Genomic DNA, 20,671 nt, shown 5'->3' with positions numbered 1-20,671 from the left:
ATATTCTAGGGTGCTTTATTGGATAGGAATGTCTTGGGGTCTGCATTCTTTCAATAGGATCATCAAATACATCTGCTAGAATCAAGTTGTAATTATTGATAGACCTAATTGATAGTGCCATTCCAAGTGTCATTAAAAACAGCACTTAATCACTATGAGATAAGTAAATGTATTAATAGCTAATTTTGGTGTACTCAGGGCACACAGGAAATCAGTTCTATTGTTCTAGGTTTTTAGATTTATTTCCACCAATAATTAGATGTGTGAGCTTGCATAATTCTCACAACAGCTTTGCACCTAAATTTTTTCAACTTTAAAATAAAACCAGAAAAGGGATTGCAAAGCTACCCTTTCAATAAAAATATATGTTAAGGAATTATTCCAAAATTAGTGTCATAGTTTTGATAAGTGACAACATCTTCCAATATCTGTTTCTTTTTCATTTTAAAATTAAATTTTAGCAAATTATAATTAGGCTAACTTCAGTTAAGGCTTTGTCTATATATATAAGATGTATATATTAATAGGACCAAATTATGCTTGCAAAAAAAAATGGTCTTTTTGGGGGAAATTTGTTTCTTCAGAAAAATGCAACTCATCTAAACAATCAGTATTAAATGAAATGGCAAAGTATTTTAAAGATTTTAAAAAAGTAAAATACTTCATCCTAAATTCCTAAAATAAATTATAAGAATATCCTCTATTAAGCCCATAAACCCTGCATTATATAACTTCTTAGTTGACAAAGAATAAAAATTAGTATTGTTTTGATCCTTAAATTCCCACCCCAGTAGACTATTCTTTGATGCTGAAACAAAAATAGTGACAAATGCTTTGATAGATAACTCATTGCAATGAGAACTGAAGGCTTCCAAAACAAGACAAAGATTTTCCTGTATCTCCCAGATGCCAGAAAAAGTAAGGGAAATATTTCAGTCTCCCACCCAACAATGAACTCTATATCTGCACTTCAAAAACATAAGTGCTTTAGAAATGATCCAGCTCGAGGTACAATTTTTAAAAAGGAGAAAATGTTCCCAAGCAAGATGAAGAAAAAACAATTTATTGAGAGAAAATAAAAAGAAACAAGGAGGAAGAAATCTTTCAACAGAGTAGAAACTGTTAGTCTCTCTGTGTGTCCCTGAAAGGTTTTGATCCAACCCTATTTGTTATCCTAGAAAAGCTCTTCTGAAGAAAGGTCTCAGTGTAAGAACTGCTTGAAAGAAACCAACCCCTTGGAAATAGGAAAGGCTTGGCCATTTATTAATGTCAAATATGCTGCCTGCATGAATTAGTCAGCTTGTCTTTTGGAAGCCATACAGAAAAGTTCCCGTGCACCTGCCTCTTAGTATCCTGACACTCTGGCTTTAATGACAGAAGTAACAAACAACAGAAAATAAAATTTAAAAAATTAAAAAGCTGAACATAACTGTATTCTACTTTAGGAATAGCTGATTCATCAATTTTTAAAGGCTTCTTATTGAAGTATCATCAGCGACCACAGCATAAAGCTTGTTCAGATTTAAAGTGAAAGGCAAAACAGAATCATTTTCTTAGACTGGCAGAATTTAACCAAATTACCACAAAACTGACCTTTGAAACAAAAAGAAATGAAGTAGAAAGAGGCCACATTTCTTACTGGAAGTACCATGGTGGCAAATATCCCAGAACTAAGAAAAGCTGCCAAGTAGAAGAGAGAAAATTAAAGGACTTTCCAAAAACAGCCAACCCCAGTGCACACAGCATTCCCAACAGCTGGAGTGAGCTTCAGAAACAACACACAGGTATAAGGTCCAGCCTTATTCTTTATTTACAGCATAGTTCAAAGTCATTAAATCAAGTACAAAAGAAATGGCTCCCATTTCCTGGACTGGCATCAGACATCCTTCCTACCAGCTGCAATTACATCATTTTTATGTATCTTGTGCTTTTTCTTTTTGGAGGGTAGGGGTGGGCATTTACAAATGGGCCAAAGAGACTTCAACCTCAAAACCAAGGAGAAATCTCCATTTGCAGAGAAACAAAGGAAGTGACTCTCTCTCTTATAAAAGGCGGTCAGGAACTCTGTTCCATTTATGAGGGCCACCAGTGGTGTGGGAGAGCTATCATGAAGAGATTCTTCCTGGAGGTGGTAAAAAGATAGCAGAGACTCAGGAATCAAACTTGGGGGATGGCTGCTCTCACCACCATCATCCTCTCTTCTGTTTCAACCTCAGCCCCACCAAATCTAATGATAAATGAGGGAAAGTAATTACATGTAGAAAACCAAAGGGAATATGGGTGGTGTGAACATAAAAGAAGAAAGTGGAAATGATCCAAAGTCTCTCACTTCTGCTTTCCCGCACTGTTATAGAAATCTCTGATCCATTTCTTCATGTGTTTAACTTCCAAGGTGCGGGCTAACAGCACAGACCTGGGATCTAAGGCATTGCTGGCTCGGAGATCTAAATGATGAGCTCCCTCTGGGATGGTGATGGCAACCAAGGTGTCTGTGATGTCCTTGGTTACTCCACCTCCTGACCAGGGGTCTAGTTCACCATTACTGCAAGCAAGAACAAGAAAAAAATTAAGATTAGTTTTTCATGTCTATACTCAGATAAGAGAAACCTCTTATTAATACATGCTTAACACCTAAAATTATAAACTTATAACCTGGGAGATTTGATCTGAGGAACTGATCTGTCATATAGAAAGGTGCTTCATTTGCCTGTTCTGGACATTTCACATAAAAAGACTACAATAGATGGTCTTTTGTGACTGGCTTCTTTCACCTGGCATAATGTTTTCAAGTTTCATTCATGTTGTAGCATGAATCAGAACATCATTTCTTTTTATTGCCAAATAATATTCCATATCATATTTTATTTATCCATTAATTAGTTGATACACATTTGTATTGTTTCCATTTTTTAGCTACTATAAATATTGCTCCTTTGAACATTCACATACAAGTCTTTGTGTGGATGTATGCTTTAATTTCTCTTGGGCATATACCTAGGAATTTCTGAGACATATGGTAACTTAATCTTTTGATGAACTGCCAGGCTGTTTTCCAAAGTGGCTGCACCATTTTACATTCCCACTAGCGACAGCCAATTTCTCTATAACCTTGTCAACACTTATTATTAACTGCCTTTTTGATTACAGCCTTCCAGTAGTGTGAAATGGTAATCCATTGTGGTTTTGATTAGCATTTCCCAAGAGACTGATGGTATTGAACATCTTTTCACGTGCTGATTGGCCATTTGTACATCTTCTTTGGAAAATTGTCTACTCAGATCTTTGCCCATTTTTTAACTGGGTTATGTATCTTTTATTTTTGAGTTGTAAGACTTCATTATATATTCTGGTTACAAGTCTCTTATCAAATACATGATTTGCAAATATTTTCTCCCATTCTGTATGCTATCTTTTAACTTTCTTGATAGTATCACTTGTAGCACAGATGTTTTTCATTTTCATGAAGTCCAATTTATCTATTTTTTGTTGTTGTTTGTGTTTTTGGTATTATATTTAAGAAACTACTATCTAACCCACAGTCATGAAAATTTGTTCTTATGTTTTCTCCTAAGAATTTTATAGTTTTAGCTCTTAGATTTAAACTTTTGGTTTGAGTTAATTTTTTGTATGATATGAAATAGGAATCCAACTTCATTCTTTTGTATGTGGATGTCCAGTTTTATCAGCATCATTTATTGAAAATCATATTCTTTTCATAATGAACTGCCCTGGAACTCTTGTTGAAAATCAATTGACCATACATATGAGGGTTGACTTCTGTACTCTCAATTCTCTTCTATTTATCTATATGTCTATCCTTATCCCAGTATCATATTGTATTGACTACTGTACTTTTGTAATAAGTTTGAAATCAGGAAGTATGTGTTCTTCAAATCTGTCCTTCCTTTTCAAGATTGTTTTGGCTATTTTGGGTTCCTTTTATTTCTATGAATTTTAGGATCAGCTTGTCAATCTCTGCAAAAAAGCCAGCTGGGAATTTGATAGAGATTGCATTGAATCTGTAGATCAATTTGAGTATTGCCATCTTAATAGTATTACCTCTTCCAATACATGAACATGAGATGTCTTTCCATTTAAAGTGATTTTTAATTTCTTCCAACAATGTTTTATAGTTTTCAATGTATACATCTTACACCTATTTTGTTAAGATTATCCCTAAGTGTTTTATTCTTGATGCTACTATAAATCAAATTGCTCCCTAGTAGTATTAACTCCACACATGCCACAGTGGTTTAGAGTTTACAAAGCCTTTCATATTTGATCATTATAACAACCCTAGGAAGTAAGTTTAATTACAACCCTTTTATAGATGAGAAAATTAATGCCCAAAGAGGTCAAAAGGCTTGCACAAATCATTCAGCTTGGCAAGTCTGATTCAAACTCAGGTCTTATGACCCTACTTCAATATGCAATTGTATACTATTATACAATGCATTTCATAGACACATGATTGCTGTTGGAAGTCAACAGCTCATATGTTCTTGACCTGTGTGCAGATTAAGAAGAATATGAGTTTCAGGATCAGACACACCTGTATTCCAGTCCCAGGTTTGCCTCTCATCTACCTTATCTCAGGGAAACTCAGATTCCTCAGAATAAAATTGGCACTGAAATACCTGGATCTAAGTACTTGCCCCATGGCACTTTCCCCTTACATGACACCTCTGGCATATCTTATCTACATACCACTTGAAATCATTTACAGAACATTGTTACGTGTGTTCTGACATTTGTTTAATGCACAGTCCATTTTGCTGGTATTGTTTACAAAGGCTGAAATAAAAAAATCTTCACATATATAAAATTATTCCCATAAACTGCATAATCATAAAAAAATATCTCAGTTATAAGTACAATCTATACACAGAAGACTACCAAATAATATCTCTAGCCAGGACCTTTCCCCTAAACTTCAGAACCAAAATTCAACTGTCTACTTGATATTTTTACATGGAAGTCAAATTAGACATCTCAAACTTATCAGGTCCAAAATTGAGTTCCTGATACTCCCCAGTTGCCAGCCAACCCCGCCCACCATCTTCCCAATCTCTATTAATGGCAACCCTTTTAGTTGCTCAGGCCAAAAAGTGTGGTGTCACCTTTAATCTTCTCTTTGTTTAACACACAGCCTGACAACAAATCCTGTCAGCTGTATCTTCAAATACACCCAGAATCTAACTTCACCACCTCCACTGCTGCCACCCCGATCGAAGTCACCATTCTTTCTACCCTGAATTACTGCAATAGCCTTTTAACTGATCTTCCTGTTTCTACTCTTGTCCCCTACAATTTAGTATCAATAGAGCAGCCAACACGATCCTGTTAAAACCTGAACCAGATTATGTCACTCTTCTGCTCAAAACACTGTTAAGTTTTCCCATCTTGTTCACAGTAGACACCTAAGTCCTTATTAGAACCAACAAGTCTCTACTGACCCAGGCCCTCTGCTCTCTGCCTCTTTGATATCATCTCCAGCTACTCTCTCCCTTACTCCACTCCAGCCACACTGACCTCTCCTTCCTCCAGCTGAAGAAGAACATGCTGGGGACATTTACCTCTCAATGCTTCGCCCTTGCTTATTCCTCTCACCCCATCAACCTAATGGCTAGCTCCTTTACTTCCTCCAGGTCATTTTTCAAAAGTTACTCCTGGATGACGTCTTCCCCGTCACTCTAATCTAAAATTCCAACTGTTTTTCTTCCCCCTGACATTTCATAGCTCCTTTTCCTGGTTTATCTTTTTCTTCTTAGCACTTATACCCTCATAACATGTTTATAGGTGCTATCTTATTTTATTATCTATCTTATCTCTCAAACTAGAACTCCATGAGGGCAGGGCAGGGACTTTTGTCTGTTTTGTTTATTTCTATATCCTCCCAGTTTCTGGAACCAGACCTGGCTCACAGTAGGACCCAAACAAATATTTGCTGAGTGAATGAAAAAAGAATTTAAGTGTCTAGTTGTCTGTTGCCTTGTACTGGATACCTTACATGGACATCTATAAATATATAAGTTCATGAACATGTTGTAAGTCACTTCAGTACTTTTTACATGGGAAAGCAGAATTGACATAATTGATTAATACAAATATACAGAGACTGAACTTCAGCTGTGTGTAATAGTGAAAAGTACAATAACTTAAGTCATCAGATCTAAGTTTTATATCCTTACTAGCTGAATGACCCTGGGTAAGTTAACTGACCCCTGTGAACCTTGATTCCCACATGTATTATAGAAAAAAAAATTTTTAAAGAAAGATAATGCCCCTTTCTCACAGAGATATTGTGAGGCTCAAGTGAAGTAATAAATGCAGAAATAGGTATAAACCATAAAATACTACACAAACATGCAGTATAATCATAATTATTATCATATTCTGTAAGCATGATAGTATTAACACCTCTGAGAGTTAAATGAATCATGAAAATGGATGTGAAAGTGTTTCTCATAAAAATTTGCTCAGAAGGCCGGGTGCGGTGGCTCACGCCTGTAATCCTAGCCCTCTGGGAGGCCGAGGCGGGTGGATCGCTGGAGGTCAGGAGTTCGAGACCGGTCTGAGCGAGACCCTGTCTCTACCAAAAATAGAAATTAAAAAAAAATTATCTGGACAAGTGAAAATATATATAGAAAAAAAATTAGCCGGGCATGGTGGCACATGCCTGTAGTCCCAGCTACTCGGGAGGCTGAGGCAGGAGGATCGCTTAAGCCCAGGAGTTTGAGGTTGCTGTGAGCTAGGCTGAAGCCAGGGCACTCACTCCAGCCCAGGCAACAAAGTGAGACTCTGTATTAAAAAAAAAAAAAAAAAAAAAAAAAATTTTGCTCAGAATACTAATTTGATCAACATCTTCCAGGTAAATGTACAAATTAAATGAGAAAATAAACACTTAGGTACATCACCTATATATGTGTTTGAAATACACTTTTAGCCAGGTGTGGTGGCTCACGCCTGTAATCCCGGAACCTTGGGAGGCACAGGCAGGAGGATAGCTTGAGTCCAGGAGTTATAGACCAATCTGAGCAAGAGTGAGATCCCATGTCTACAAAATAGAAAAATTAGCCAGGTGTGGTGGCACAGGCTGTAGTCCCAGATACTTGGGAGGCTGAGACACGAAGATCACTTGAGCCCAGGAGTTCCAGGTTGCAGTGAGCTATGCTGAGACACCACACTGCACTCCAGCCTGGGCAACAGAGCAAGACTCTGTTTCCAAAATAAAAAAATAAAAATAAAAAATAAAAGAAATACACTGAAATTCCATGTTCCATTCAACTGCAACTTAATAACATTTTTCTTGAAAAAGTATCAGTCCGTTCTGCAGTGCACCATGATTGCACCTGTGAATAGCCACTGCACTTCAGCCTGGGTGACACAGTGAGAGACTTCATCTCCAAAAAAAAAAAAAAATTAAAAATTTTAAAAAAGCTCCAAAAATGTACTTTTTTGGTTTTATTAAAAACAAAAAGGAAAACTCCTATGCAGAACAGAAGCCTTACTTTTCAACTACCAGATAATTTTTAACGTAAACTACATAGGGAGTTAGATTCTCTTAAGTGAACAAACAGCCTTTATCATTATTCCAATTTGACAGGCCCAACCCAGATAGGAAACTCTCCATTATTTGCAAAACAAAAAAGCTATCCCAACAGCCACATAATAAGCAAACTGCATTTGATTTAAAAGGTCATCTGAAATAGCCTAGTGGCTTAGCAACAGTGTTTGGAGTTGCTGAGAGACCTAAGATGCACATGGACTTGAATTTCTTGGTGCTAGACATGTGAAAGCTAAACCAATCATTGGGAAATCTACAAAAAAAAAAAAAAAAAAAAAAAACTGCTTTCAGGAGAGGATCTAGATGCCTGGGTAAAATTCCCAACCGGGAGCTTCACTTCATTGCTGGCAACAATTAATTTGCCTGATAAATGATGTTAAACCAACCAGCTTCTCAGGGATACTCTTTTGGATTTATATTTAAATAACTGAGAATGACTGTTGGTAAAATAATGTCTACAGGCTGGGAAAGAAAATAAATCCTCCTGACAAAACTACTGTGAAATTAAAAAAAAAAATGCTGAAATGAGACTATTAACAGCTACTGTTAATATTAAGGCCTCATTCATTCAACAAACGCTGACTGAGTGCCTACTATATATCGGGCACTGATTGGGCACAAGGGATTCAACAGTGAACAAAACTTACAAAATCCCTACTTTCAGGTGTTTACTTCTACAATAATCTATGTACCCCTTGAAATAACCCTGTTAGATAATCATTATTATTTTTAACTTATATAAATTGGCAGTTTGCCCAAGGCCATGCAGTTAATTCAGGGAAGGAGCAGAATGGCATCAAGGTCTACCTGACTTCAAATCCTTCACTGGCAACTCTCCAATTCAACAATCACTCATTGAACCTTCCAACCAAAAAAGCAGTCACACTTGGATTTGTGTGAGGCAACCTAAGGAGAGAAGCCTGGTCACAAAGATACTTTCTACAGGGTTCCTTGGACATTTTCTTATTTATCAACCAGAAATGTTTTATAGCTGGTAGCCACTAAGTACACAGAACAGAGACTCCTGAGGCTGCTCCTTTACTTTGGGAATGTGCTTTCTTCAGAAAAGCAGGAGAATTTTCAATTTTTTGATAACCTGAAAATTTTACGCTGGGTTTTTCATACCTAGCAGCCTACAGAAAAAGATTTCTTTGTAAAAGCAGACTTGCTGCTGCAGAAAGATAAACCAGCAACTTCACACAGTCTTGCCTTTAAATTTTCACATGCTTCTAAAGCCTTCCTGAGCTGTATACTTCACTACTCATCCTTATCAACACACACAATTAATGGGCAACCATTATGTGCCAGTCACTGTAGCAGGTGCTAAAGGCACAGAGATGATTAAGATGAAGCTCCTGACACTGAGAAGATCACAATCTCATTAGGCAGATAGATAGAAACACAAACAGATAATTTCCACACAGAGTGATAAGTGGTATTCACAGGTGCTAGGGGAGCTAAGGAGGTAGCAGAAACCTATCCTCCCTGGAAGAGTCAGGGAAGATTTCTTGGAAGAGGCCTGAGTCTTAAGAAAAGGGGAAAAAGAGGAAGGGAAAGGACATTCAGGGCCAAATATTCTGTTTCCTGTGGCTAGAACATAGAGTGCAAGGTGGAGAGTGTACATTCATTTATTCATTCATCAAATATTTTTTGAGCATATCTATTTGCAAGATCTGGGTCAAGTACTTTGCTGGTTAACTCTTTTAAGCATCAAAACAACTTCATGAGGTGAGTGGTATTATTATTCTCATTTCACAGAAGATAAAACTGAGAATCAAAGAATAAGTAATTTGATTTTAGACAGCTCATTCTACCTCTGCATAGCTCTTTTTGAAAGTCCTTCCTTACACTGAGCTATAATTCCCATTTACTGACTTCTCTTCTATTCCCAAAACTTTTCTCATGAAATATGCCCCCTCCTCTAATAATAATAATGATGATGATTTTAATACCTTGAGAAAAATAATATAAAAGAACAAATGGATAACTAAAATACTTATCTGTAATGGTGAAAACCAATAAAAAAGGACAATGTATTTGACCAAACTCATATATTAAAACCTCATACAAAAATTAAAAACTCCACTTAATTCAACTTGAACTTCAGCTTTGTAGAGTCAAAGCAAGGATGCATGAGCTTAAAGTTCAGAATGCTAGAAAAATCTGTGTAAATACTCCATAAAGATAAGCTCCTAAAGAAAAACAAGAAATTGACAAAGTACTTCCTCCTCTGATGGAATAAAGATGAGCTTGGAGACAGGTATGGTCCAACTGTCCCCCAAAATGCATGTGTTAAAACTTCATCCCTACTGTGGTAGTATTAAGAGGTGGGGCCTTTGGGGAAGTGATTAAGTTAGGAGGGCTCCACCCATATGAATGGATTAGTGCCTTATAAAACGGCTAGAGGAAACAGGCTCAGGCCCCTTTTTGCCCTTCAGCCTTCTGCCCTGTGAGGATGCTACCTTCAAAGTGCCATCTTGGAAGCAGAGACGAGGCCTTCACCAGACACTGAACCTGCCAGGGCCTTGATCTTAGACTTCTCAGCCTCCATAACTGTGAGCAATAAATTTATGCTGTTTATATATTACTCAGTCTCAGGTATTTTTGTTATAGCAGCACTAGTGCACTAAGACAGATCCAAAGGCTTATACTTTGCTCTTTTTTAGTCCTCTCAGTCCTTTCAAGTATTCCTGATTTCAAACACTCTAAATTTGTCACAGCTTCCTTAAATACCCTAAGTAGATTAATTTGCTCAACTATAATTTTATAAGACTAAGTTGAAGGATATAGTTTTGAAGAATTGTATAAAAGACAAGGAACATGATTTAAGGAAATTAAACAAAAAGAATCTTTAAGTTTGCCACTAAAGTGTCTCATATTTTATTTGGAGACAGGTATCCTGCTGGGTTAGAAAATAGCAAGAGTCCAATAAGTCAGAGGCTTTTTTGCAAAGTGGAAAGTGCCACCAGCCTAAACTCAGAAAGTCAAGCTCCAGGCAAGCAGCACTCCTCACTCCTAAAAGCTACTGGCTATGTACCAAAGACCAAATCTGACTCTTGTTTAAAAGAGCTTGTAAAAAAATGACATTAACAATTTAAGCAATAGCTCTGGTTAAGAGGTATGTAGTGGTATCTCTCTCCTTTTTTCATATAGATTTGGAGAAATGTTTGATTAACTAGTTGCTATCTTATGAGCTGACAATCCAGTGTTCAAGCTATTATGGAACATGGAAATTTTGAAGTAATAGTCAGATACACATAGAGTCTACTCAGTTAATTCTAATATGAACCAATTGCAACTATGTCACTTCTTACGGGGCAATGTAACATAGAAGAACAAACGTGGGTTTTGTAGTCAGACAGGCCAAGGTAGAAATCTGGCTTTATCACTTAGTAACTAAAACAAAGCTGGATGAGCTTTGGCAAGTGACTGAACACAGTGACCTTCAGTTTCCTCCTTAGTAAAAAAGTGACTATAACAACTAATTCACAAGGTTGTTGTGAGGATTTATCTAGGTAATTTATTTAAAGTGCCTCATACAGCATTTGGAACAAAACAGATTGGGCATTTCAAAAGTTTGTCAAATAAATACTGAAAATTTTTTATGATCATTAACAACAATAATAAGACAAATTGAGAACAACAGGTGATGCTTCATTTTGTGCTGGAGAGGTTTTTTTTTAATATTTAAAAATTGTGTTGCTATAGTTTTTTAAGCCTTTAATAAAGTACACTGGTAATAGGGCATAACATCATAACTCTTCTCAGTATCCTCTGTCTTTGAAGGAGTAGGAAAATATGATGGGTACCACTGTTGTATTCTTTGTAGTTTTACTGTCCACCATTTCCCTGGTTCTATTTCCTTAGCTATTCTACAGATGTTTCCATCAACCAAAGTTTTTCTTTGGACCAGCTAAAACTCACCTGAAAACTATGTTCGTATGTGAACTGATGTTTTTGCCTCCATACAGGGTAGTGATCCAGGAAGGCCTCGGTCTCACACCCCACTGGTTAAAACAGTCATCAGAAAATTCCTTCAAGTTCCACAAGTGAGGTTCAAACATGTCATCAATACCATTAGTACAAAAAGGCATGACCATTTCTGTGCAAGCCTAAGAAGCAAACCAAGAGAGGATCCAATGAGAAAATAAGGCAAAAAGAGGTTAAATAAAATATCTGAAGTCATACGGCTGGTAAATAGCAGAGCCAGGTTTGAACTCAGGCAAGCCAGCTTCAGGCTCTTTACTTCTATGCCGTCCAACCTCTCATTATACATAAAACGGCTTGGTTGAGAAGTCACAGAAGTTAGGACTATGTATTCTTTCTTCATAAACTGCTTTCTTTAACATCAATGGTCATATTTAATCCTCAAAACAACTCTGTTATGTACCCCCATGATGAGCTGAAATAAAAAAAAAAAAAAAACTCTGGAAGGAAAATATCATTATTAGGCTCATTGTGCAGATGAAGGAATGGTGGCTCAGAGAAAGTCAAACTAGACTCCCTCTCTTTTATGCTTCTTTATAGGATTTATGAAGCCTAGAAGAGTGCCTGACACATGGTAAGCACTAAATATACATGTGGCAATGATTAAATGAATGAATGAACAAGGAAACTTGTCCAGGGTCTCACAATGTAAGATAACAGAGCCAGAACTGGATCTGGATTAGGTGACAAAACCTTATGTACCCTGTTGCAGCACAACTGTACCAGTGAAAAGTGAGTTCCCTTTGGGGAAATTATGTACACTTACCTGATAGCTCCAACCCAGGGATCCCAGATTGCTAGTTGTTGTCTCTGAAATATTCAGGCATTTCGCCTGGCCAGAATAATTATAATATACATTCAGAGCTTGGAAAATATTCTGTAGCAGCAGTGAATCAGATACATTGGGATTTCTCAAATACTGGCACACTACCTATCATTTTAGAGAGATAAACAGGGGAAGAGTTAGAACATAAATATAAAATGAGTGATAGTTTAATAACACAAAGAAGAAATACGATTTTGATTTGGTCATAAAACATTTTCAAGCATCTACCTGCACTGCTTGACAATTTCTATCTCTTGAGTATAATATCCTTTATAAACCTCTTCAATTTCTCCCCAGGCTACAGAAATAAACCAAAGCCATTCGCATGGTATGCAAAGTCCTCTCCACCTACCACTCTAGCTACATCTTTGCTGCCTTTGCTCCAGCCTAGCAAAACCACTCTCCACCACACCAAACTCTTTCCTTCCTTTTTGCCCTTGCTCATGCCGTTTTCCCACTCTCCTACTCCACTATTGCCTGGCAAACACCAACACATCTTTTACAATATTCAGCTCAAATATCACCTCCTCTCTAAGGCCATCCTTGCCTATGTGTCCCAGTTGGGAAGAACCAAACCAATCCCTTATTGGTGCCTCCACTATAGCCTGTACCTATTTCTGTCAGAGCCCCTGTAACGCTCTATCGTGCTCACTTGATTCCAGAATGTCTCCCTCCACACTTAGCAATATATTAATATCTGATAATTAAATGTTTACTGAATGATATTTTTGTGAAAAGGCAAATTTTCCCCCACATGTCTCTGGTTATGAAATATACATCTTGTCCATTATGCTACCCAGCTTAGGAAGTATCCCCTTGTAAAACAGCAAAGAGCCCCTGTGACAAGGAAACACATTAAGCTCACATCCTCTATCAACACATTGACATGAATTCAGTGATCTGGTCCTTTCCCATTTCAAATGGAAAAATATATATATAATAGGCAAGTCCTGACAAAAAAGAGACAAATCCAGAGAAGGAGCCAGGAAAGAAGCAGCCTGGGAAGAATAACAACAAGGCCCGGGCTGGGGACATGCTCCCAGTCAGGAAAGGATGGTACTAAGAAACGATGTAAGAAGCTACAAGCAAACCGGGCCCCTCATCACAATTCTACCTGCTACCAGCTGCCTGCAACACTTTCCTGAAAAAAAGGGAAACTTGAAAAGACAGAGAAATGACTTGTAGGGAAAATTCGAGATCTCTCCCCAAATGTATTCTGTACACAATATTTCTATAAAATGTTAACTGGCACTTTGTGAAAAAAGGTTTCTTAGTCAAATAATTTTAAGAAATGTTGTATGAACAAATGTCTTAACTGCAGAATTTCTCACAGCCTTTAACATGCTCAATTGCAATGGACTTGCCAAAAGGAAAACAGAATGTGCACCATTCCCAATAAGTTTCCAGAAATGCTGAGTGTGAGAAAAGTCAGAAATTAAGATGTCCAAATAATAGGATGTACCTTTAAAAAGTAGCTGTGAGGTCATAAGAATAAGGTATACCAGGGTTTAGGATGTATATGAAGAAACAGAATTGAGCTTAACTGAGAACTTCATAAACCTATCAAGCCTAAAGCAATAAGGAAATTCAAATTAAAGAAAAATTAAAAGTCAAAACAGTATTTTACTATTTTGAAAACTCTCAATTATTCATGGTAAGTCAAAAAATACCTAACATTTGCATAGCACTTTTCTCAGAAAATGTTCCTAAGAAATATGCCAGTAAGAAATGCTCAAGACAATATAAAAATCAAGAACCAATCACAAGATTGCCAACTATCTACTGCCAACAGTTGATCAGCATTCTTTCCTGAATCTGGACACCAACAGCAGATTCAGCTCTTTCAAAATGCAGCACAAAACCACAGAGTGGACACGTGGAATGCAGAGAAGAGCATTATGTTCAAGCACAGCATAGTAGATGAGGCAGGGGGAAAATGCAAGCTGGGCAGGGGAAAGGAGGTACTGATATGCAGCAACAAGTGGCCCAAAACTCTGGAAAAGAACAGTAGCAAGTGAGTGTGACTCACATGCTGGCATCAGAGCCCCTCTTACAGCTTAGAACACTGAGCCTCTGTCAAGCAAAGAAAAAGAGTCCCTGTGAATAGCCATCTCCACAAATAGCAGTTACTGTCACTCTTTAAAAGACACAAGCATAGTGGGAGACTGGCACTGGCTGACAATAATTGGGTTTTGGCAGCCCCAGTTACACAGAGAGAACATCGTGGTCAGAAACTTGGCCTCTGCTGATAGAAATTCCATATCCAGATTAAGGGCAATCCTGGGCCCACTGTCCTCTGTGAGGTCAGATCACCCTTGGGGTACTGGATCCAGTTCTGAGCACCATACCTTAAGAAGGACTCTGACCAATGTTACAAAATCCCAAGGGGAGCAGTCAGGATGGGTAGTTGAAGAATAGTTGAAGCAACCCTAAAATTGGTCATTTGCATCATTCCCAACCTTTCACTATTACAAATAAGGCTATAATAAATATACTTAGGGCTAAATCTTTATACATACATAATTGTTTTCTTGAGATAAATTCTTAGAGGAATTACTGGTTCAAAGGACATAAACATTTTTAAAGCCTTTGGTACATCCTGTCAAACTGCCTTATAGAAAGGAAGTATCAATTTATAATTCTACCAGTCTGCTTGATAGATAGCCTGAAAAAATGTCACTTAAAAACTTTTTTGCAAAAATATTTGCAAATTTACTATGGGAATTTTATTTTAGGTGGTTTTAAAGTTCTTTTCTAACTCAAAGATTCTGTGAATCCCAGCATAATTCTCTAGCATAAAGAACACAATCACTAATATCTCCACGCACCTCCTTAACAATTTTGGTAGCAGAATGAATGAAATTTCAAAAAAATGCTGAAGTCATACTAGTAAGATCAGCCTTATTCTCATGCTTATTCAAGGACTATAGAAATTCAAAAGGAGATATTCACATACTTTTATCAAAGATCTATAGGATGTATAAAACACGTAAATATTAAGTTAAACCATATGAAATTCCCACATTTATAAGTCTAACACAGTCAAATATTAGCAATATTGGTTCAACCTCATATAATACTTCAGCTTAAACTTCACAATTTGCAGATTACCACCCACTTGATGAGAGCAAGCACTTGGCCTATTGATTATTTACATAGACTCTGATCTAATCAGACAAGGAAGGAATCCCTGCCAACCACCTCTGTCCAAATACTCAACACCTGGTAACTGTACTTTCTATTTATTTTGTGAGCACTATAGCCTCTTCTATTTGTTTGTGCTCACTATTTTGTGAGCACAAACAGCCTCTTCTAAATAATCTCTCCATGAGGCATATCATTCCTATTTATGCCATAAATGCCCTGAAATGGGAACGGCTGGGGCTGAGGTTGCCAGTACAACAACTATTGAATATTCCTTGAGGCCAGGTTCTTTCCCCACAGTGACCCAGGGAGCAACATATTATATAATGACCATTCCCATTTCACAGAGGAGAAAACAAGCTCAGAGATGTCTAGCTATAGATACACAGTTTAAAAACTATGAATACAGGAAGAATGATGATTGAGTATTCACGTTCACCTTGTTCCACTGTCGGCACATTACCCATCTGATGCTGAAAAAAAAACAACTATGAAAATAGATCTGAACTTAGACTTTCATCAAAAAGTCTTGGTATAATAATCTGCCTTCCTGATATTATATAGTAACAATAATAACTATTATTATTATATAATTAGCATTAATTTAGTGCTACTATATACAAGATCCTATGAAATATTCATAACAACCCTAACAGGCATTACAGTTGCTATTATTCCCAATTTGCAAACGAGGAAATAAAAGCACAGTGAGGTTAAGATACTTGCCCAAAGCCACATAGCAAGGAAGTGGCAGAGCTGGAATTCAAATGCAGACTCTCTGGAGCTTCCATATATAACCACTATACTACACATACCTAACTTTGAACATTATAGAAAATTAACTTTTAGAAAAAGTTAAGAGAAAAATAATAGAAACAGTGCCTAAATATACTTGCAGTCTCATGCTTAACTTTTTAAACAAATTTGGTTTTACTGTTAGGTTGTCTTTATATTTTTCCAAGTTTATTTATTTTAGGCAAAAAATTAGAACAAATTCTGTGGCAATATGAAGTCATAAAACTTTTTAAATGATTAATAGTAAAAAGAAAACTCTAAAATAAATTAATGTGAGGCTCAAGAATAAACACTTGAAATGGACAGACAATTCACTTTCTATTCAGGAAACCCTTAATAAGAACATTAGATGCCCATTTTAATATTTCTGGGTTTAAAGAGTATAGAAATAGTGGAGAAACCAGAGCATTCATGCAATCTTAGTACCAAACTAATCAGATCTACACCCAAATATTTAGGTTTTGCCCTTTGACCCCACATACACCAGAGAAAGTAAAGATAATGATTTGTTTAAAAGCTTTAAGTGTTGCTACCAATGAAGATAAGTATTTGAATAAGAGAAAGAAAAAGGGAGCAGAAAGAAAACTTTTTTAAAAGAGGAAGGAAAGAAGATAGGTTTAAAAAAAAAAAAAGACCAATCTCCTCTCAGAGAGGATAGTGCATCCACGTTAGAGAAAGGATTAAGCAGATACATTCAGCTTTTCTAACAGATTTTCTTTCTCTAAGGCTTCAATACCCCTCTCACACTCACTCAGATAATCACATTAGTTTTGTCATTAAAAGCTCTCTTTTCATAGAATGCACCTAAACCGCTTAAACCACCCAGAGAGGTCGCATACATTACCAAACACCAAGACAAACGGAAGAGATTTTCCATCTTATGTCTTATTATTTCACTATATCTATCACTTGATATACTGCATGTGTGATGAGTTACCAGCTAAAAACTGATTTCAAAATTAAAATACTACAGTATCCTTTAAAACTGCTCTTTAAGCTGAGCAGAGACCTCAGTAGTTTTTATGCTGACAGAACAGTCAAATGACAGAGGAGTTTTCTATTTCCCTTTTCTCTTCTTCCTTGTGTTCTACCGGCCAAGTCCATGATTATTTCTGCATGAATGTTGCAGCTTCTGTTAACAGTAAACAAAAGCAAATGGAGTCTGAGTGTGCAAAGCCCAAAGACAAATTAAAAAGAACGATACTTGAATTGACACGGAAAATGGTATTTAGTTGCTGCCCATGGATCCTTCAGAACTGTACAAGATCCAGACAGAATTGGAAATCACCTACTTTTTTTCATAACCCAACTGTTACATATTATCTCACCATCCTAAGCCTGAGTTACAGACTCAGAAAAGGACGGCTGTTTGTCAGCCCTTTAAAAAGGAGGAAGTGTATCAGAGGGAGGGGGAGTCCTGGTTAAATGGAACTATCCAAGTGAAAGAGCGGTCCCCAACTGGGTAGTGTTTCAGGGATTAGTGGGTTGGGAGAACAGAGAGGGGGGTCAAGAAAGGAGAAATAGAATGAACAGTGAAAGAAAGTGATCCAAAGCTACAAGTTTGGGAGAAAGACATGTAGTGGAAAAATTCTGAAAATCAGATGTGGAACTAACTATTGGATGAAACTGGAGACAGATAGAAGCAATGGAAATTTCTCAGGCAAGAGGCAAGAGAGAATATTACTTCTGGTGCTATGCAGGCAGGAAACAGAATCATAAATATAATATAAGCAATCAAGAATTCTTTGGTTTGTCAAGAGAAAGGATAATGTCAGTAAGAAATAACTGAAAAGAATGACAAGTATTAATCCTGGATAAAAGAAGTAAAAGGTGATAGTGGGGGAAAGACACAAAGTTATGTTACCTTAAAAATAAACTTTTATTATATATATGTACAAAAGATAAAAGAAGGGTTGTACTAAATCAAAAATAGACAACAAAATATTTAAGGTGTGTTCCACTGGTTTTGAGTAATTATTTAGGAGAGCAAAGGATAAAATATTTATTTATATTTAAGACTCAACAGCAAAATATCTCAAAAGGAACATTAAAGAAGTGGGAAGAAGATCAAAGGTTTTTTTTTTTTGTTTTTGCTTACTGTTTCAAATCACAATAAACCACTGACACTAAACAGCTATATTCCTCTGCTGGCTATTTTTCTAGATCAGGGGTAAACAAACTGACAATCCCCAGGCCAAATCCAGCCCATTGCCTGTTTTTGTAAATAAAGTATTATTGGATATATCCATCCTCATTCATTTACATATTGTCTATGGGACTTTCATGCTACAGCTGCAGAGTTGAGTAATTGTGGCAGAAACCATATGGCCAGCAAAGCCTAAAACATAGCCCTTTACAGAAAAAGTTTGCCAACCTTTGTTCTAAATAATAAGGGCATTCCCCATATGTTTTTATCATCTGACAACTCATTTGTTCTTCAAGTGAGAATAAAGACTTAGTACACAGATATAGTACTGAGTTAAATCTGATAGTTGTCACACTGTGAGCAGCGATCTGCTCAAACCTTCGGTCAAGTCTCCCGGTAATTCAGTGCAATATGGTAGAAGATCATAGGCTCTGAACAATGGCAAAAACAAGTTCAAATCCCACTTCCAGCACCTCTTAGTTGAGCTTTAATTTCTTCTCCCAAAATCTGAAATTATACCTCTTTTTCCCCACAATATTTTTGTAAGGATTAAATGAGACAGCATATATGAAAGTGCTTTGTAAACAGTAAAATAATATATAGATGCTTGTTTTTCCATTCTTTGGATACTTCACTTAATATAATGGGTTCCAGCTCTCTCCAGGAGAACCAAAGAGATGTCGTATCATCGTTATTTCTTATAGCTGAGTAGTACTCCATGGTATACATATACCACAGTTTACTAATCCATTTGTGGATTGATGGGCACTTGGGTTGTTTCCACATGTACTCACCAGAAAACTGGTTTCCCTGATCATCACCTAAATGTACATCGGGGAAGGATACCAACTGGATATCAGACTGGGCTGGGGGGTGGGGGGAGGGGATGGGTGTATGCCTACATGATGAGTGCATTCATTGCACACCCTCTGGGGAATGGTCATGCTTGAAGGTGCAGACCCAGGGAGGTGGGGGGGGAGGGGATGGAGGTATGACTACATGATGAGTGCCAGGCGCACTGTCTGGAGAATGAGAATGGACGCGCTCGGGACTCTGACTCGGGGGGATGGGCGGGACATGGACAATGTATATGACTTGAACTTATGTACCCCCATGATGAGCTGAAATTAAAAAAAAAAAAAACAGTAAAATAATATATAGATGGATAAGGCATTATTAGCACATACACATTTATGGAGACTAAGTGGTCTAGATTTAGTTTCCCTTTATTATTTTGATCCAGATTTTCTTAACATGAGAGAGATCTGCTCTTTTTAATAACTCTGCATTGTCAAAATTCAATTCAATACACATTTACCTCCAGCCTGCTATGTGTAAGACACTCACTCATCATTCTACTTTTTACATGAAGAAAAATAACTCTAATAACAAATGGACTTGTTCCATTTTAGTTACAGTTTTAAGTAAGGTGTATATGTAATTGTTCAAAGGGACAGTTGAATTAAAAGTGCTTTTGCAACCTGGTTCTCATATTACCAATTCTATTTTCATTTCCAGCAACCATTCTAGCTGTAGAGTCAGTTATATTCTCTAAACTTCACCATCAAGTTGACCAGCATTTGTTTTTAAAACTAAGAGGAAAGTTCTTTACAAAGGAATGCTTTAAAAAAGCATATACAATAAAGAATTTTGACATGAAAAAACCTTAAAATTTATAGTGTAATGTGTCTTTACACTTTCCAAAGTGTTTTTACCTCCAATGTTTTATTTGATTCTCAGCACAACCCTATTTAGTATGTAAGTATTGTTATCCCATTTTGCAGAGGAAGACACAGAAGGTTGGGGTAGAAAAGCACTTTGCCCAACATCACACAGCTGGTAAGTGGAAGTTCTGGATCAAACCTTCAGGATCCAAGTCAATGTTCTTTCCACTCTACCATGCTGTATGGCGATCACCCCTTCACAATGCTTGTAGCACTCAGAATGCTTTAGCAGCTGACTGGATCATAGTACTATGATAACAGCTGCCATTTATTACATAGATCCAGGCATTATATATATACAGGCAGTCCTGGAGTTTACAGTGAGATACATTCCTGAGAATGTCTTTAGGTTGGATTTACATGTAACTTGGATCTCTGATGAACAGCACAGATACAATAATACTCATAACAATACTATAATGGGTCATATGTGGTAATAATAATACAGTGTAATAATATTAATATTCCTGTACTGTAACAAT

At 36.8% G+C, this 20,671-nt stretch overlaps 1 protein-coding gene across 3 annotated transcripts in view; it reads right to left on the bottom strand.

Annotated features, from left to right (window-relative positions):
- Positions 1–1,787: 1,787 nt before the first annotated feature.
- The window catches only part of LOC123642279 (prolylcarboxypeptidase), a 63,548-nt gene continuing 44,664 nt past the window's right edge, over positions 1,788–20,671 (bottom strand). For all 3 annotated transcript variants that reach the window (XM_045557251.1, XM_045557252.1, XM_045557250.1), the window contains 3 exons: positions 12,321–12,485; positions 11,492–11,679; positions 1,788–2,542 (listed from right to left, as the gene is read on the bottom strand). In XM_045557251.1, the coding sequence (XP_045413207.1) occupies positions 2,326–2,542; positions 11,492–11,679; positions 12,321–12,485 (570 nt within the window). In that variant the 3' untranslated portion in view covers positions 1,788–2,325. The remainder of the gene's footprint in view (positions 2,543–11,491; positions 11,680–12,320; positions 12,486–20,671) is intronic.

The sequence above is a fragment of the Lemur catta genome, chromosome 7 (assembly GCF_020740605.2).
Source record: "Lemur catta isolate mLemCat1 chromosome 7, mLemCat1.pri, whole genome shotgun sequence".
In the NCBI taxonomy this organism is placed as follows: domain Eukaryota; kingdom Metazoa; phylum Chordata; class Mammalia; order Primates; family Lemuridae; genus Lemur; species Lemur catta.
This window is presented reverse-complemented; position numbering and strand designations above follow the sequence as displayed.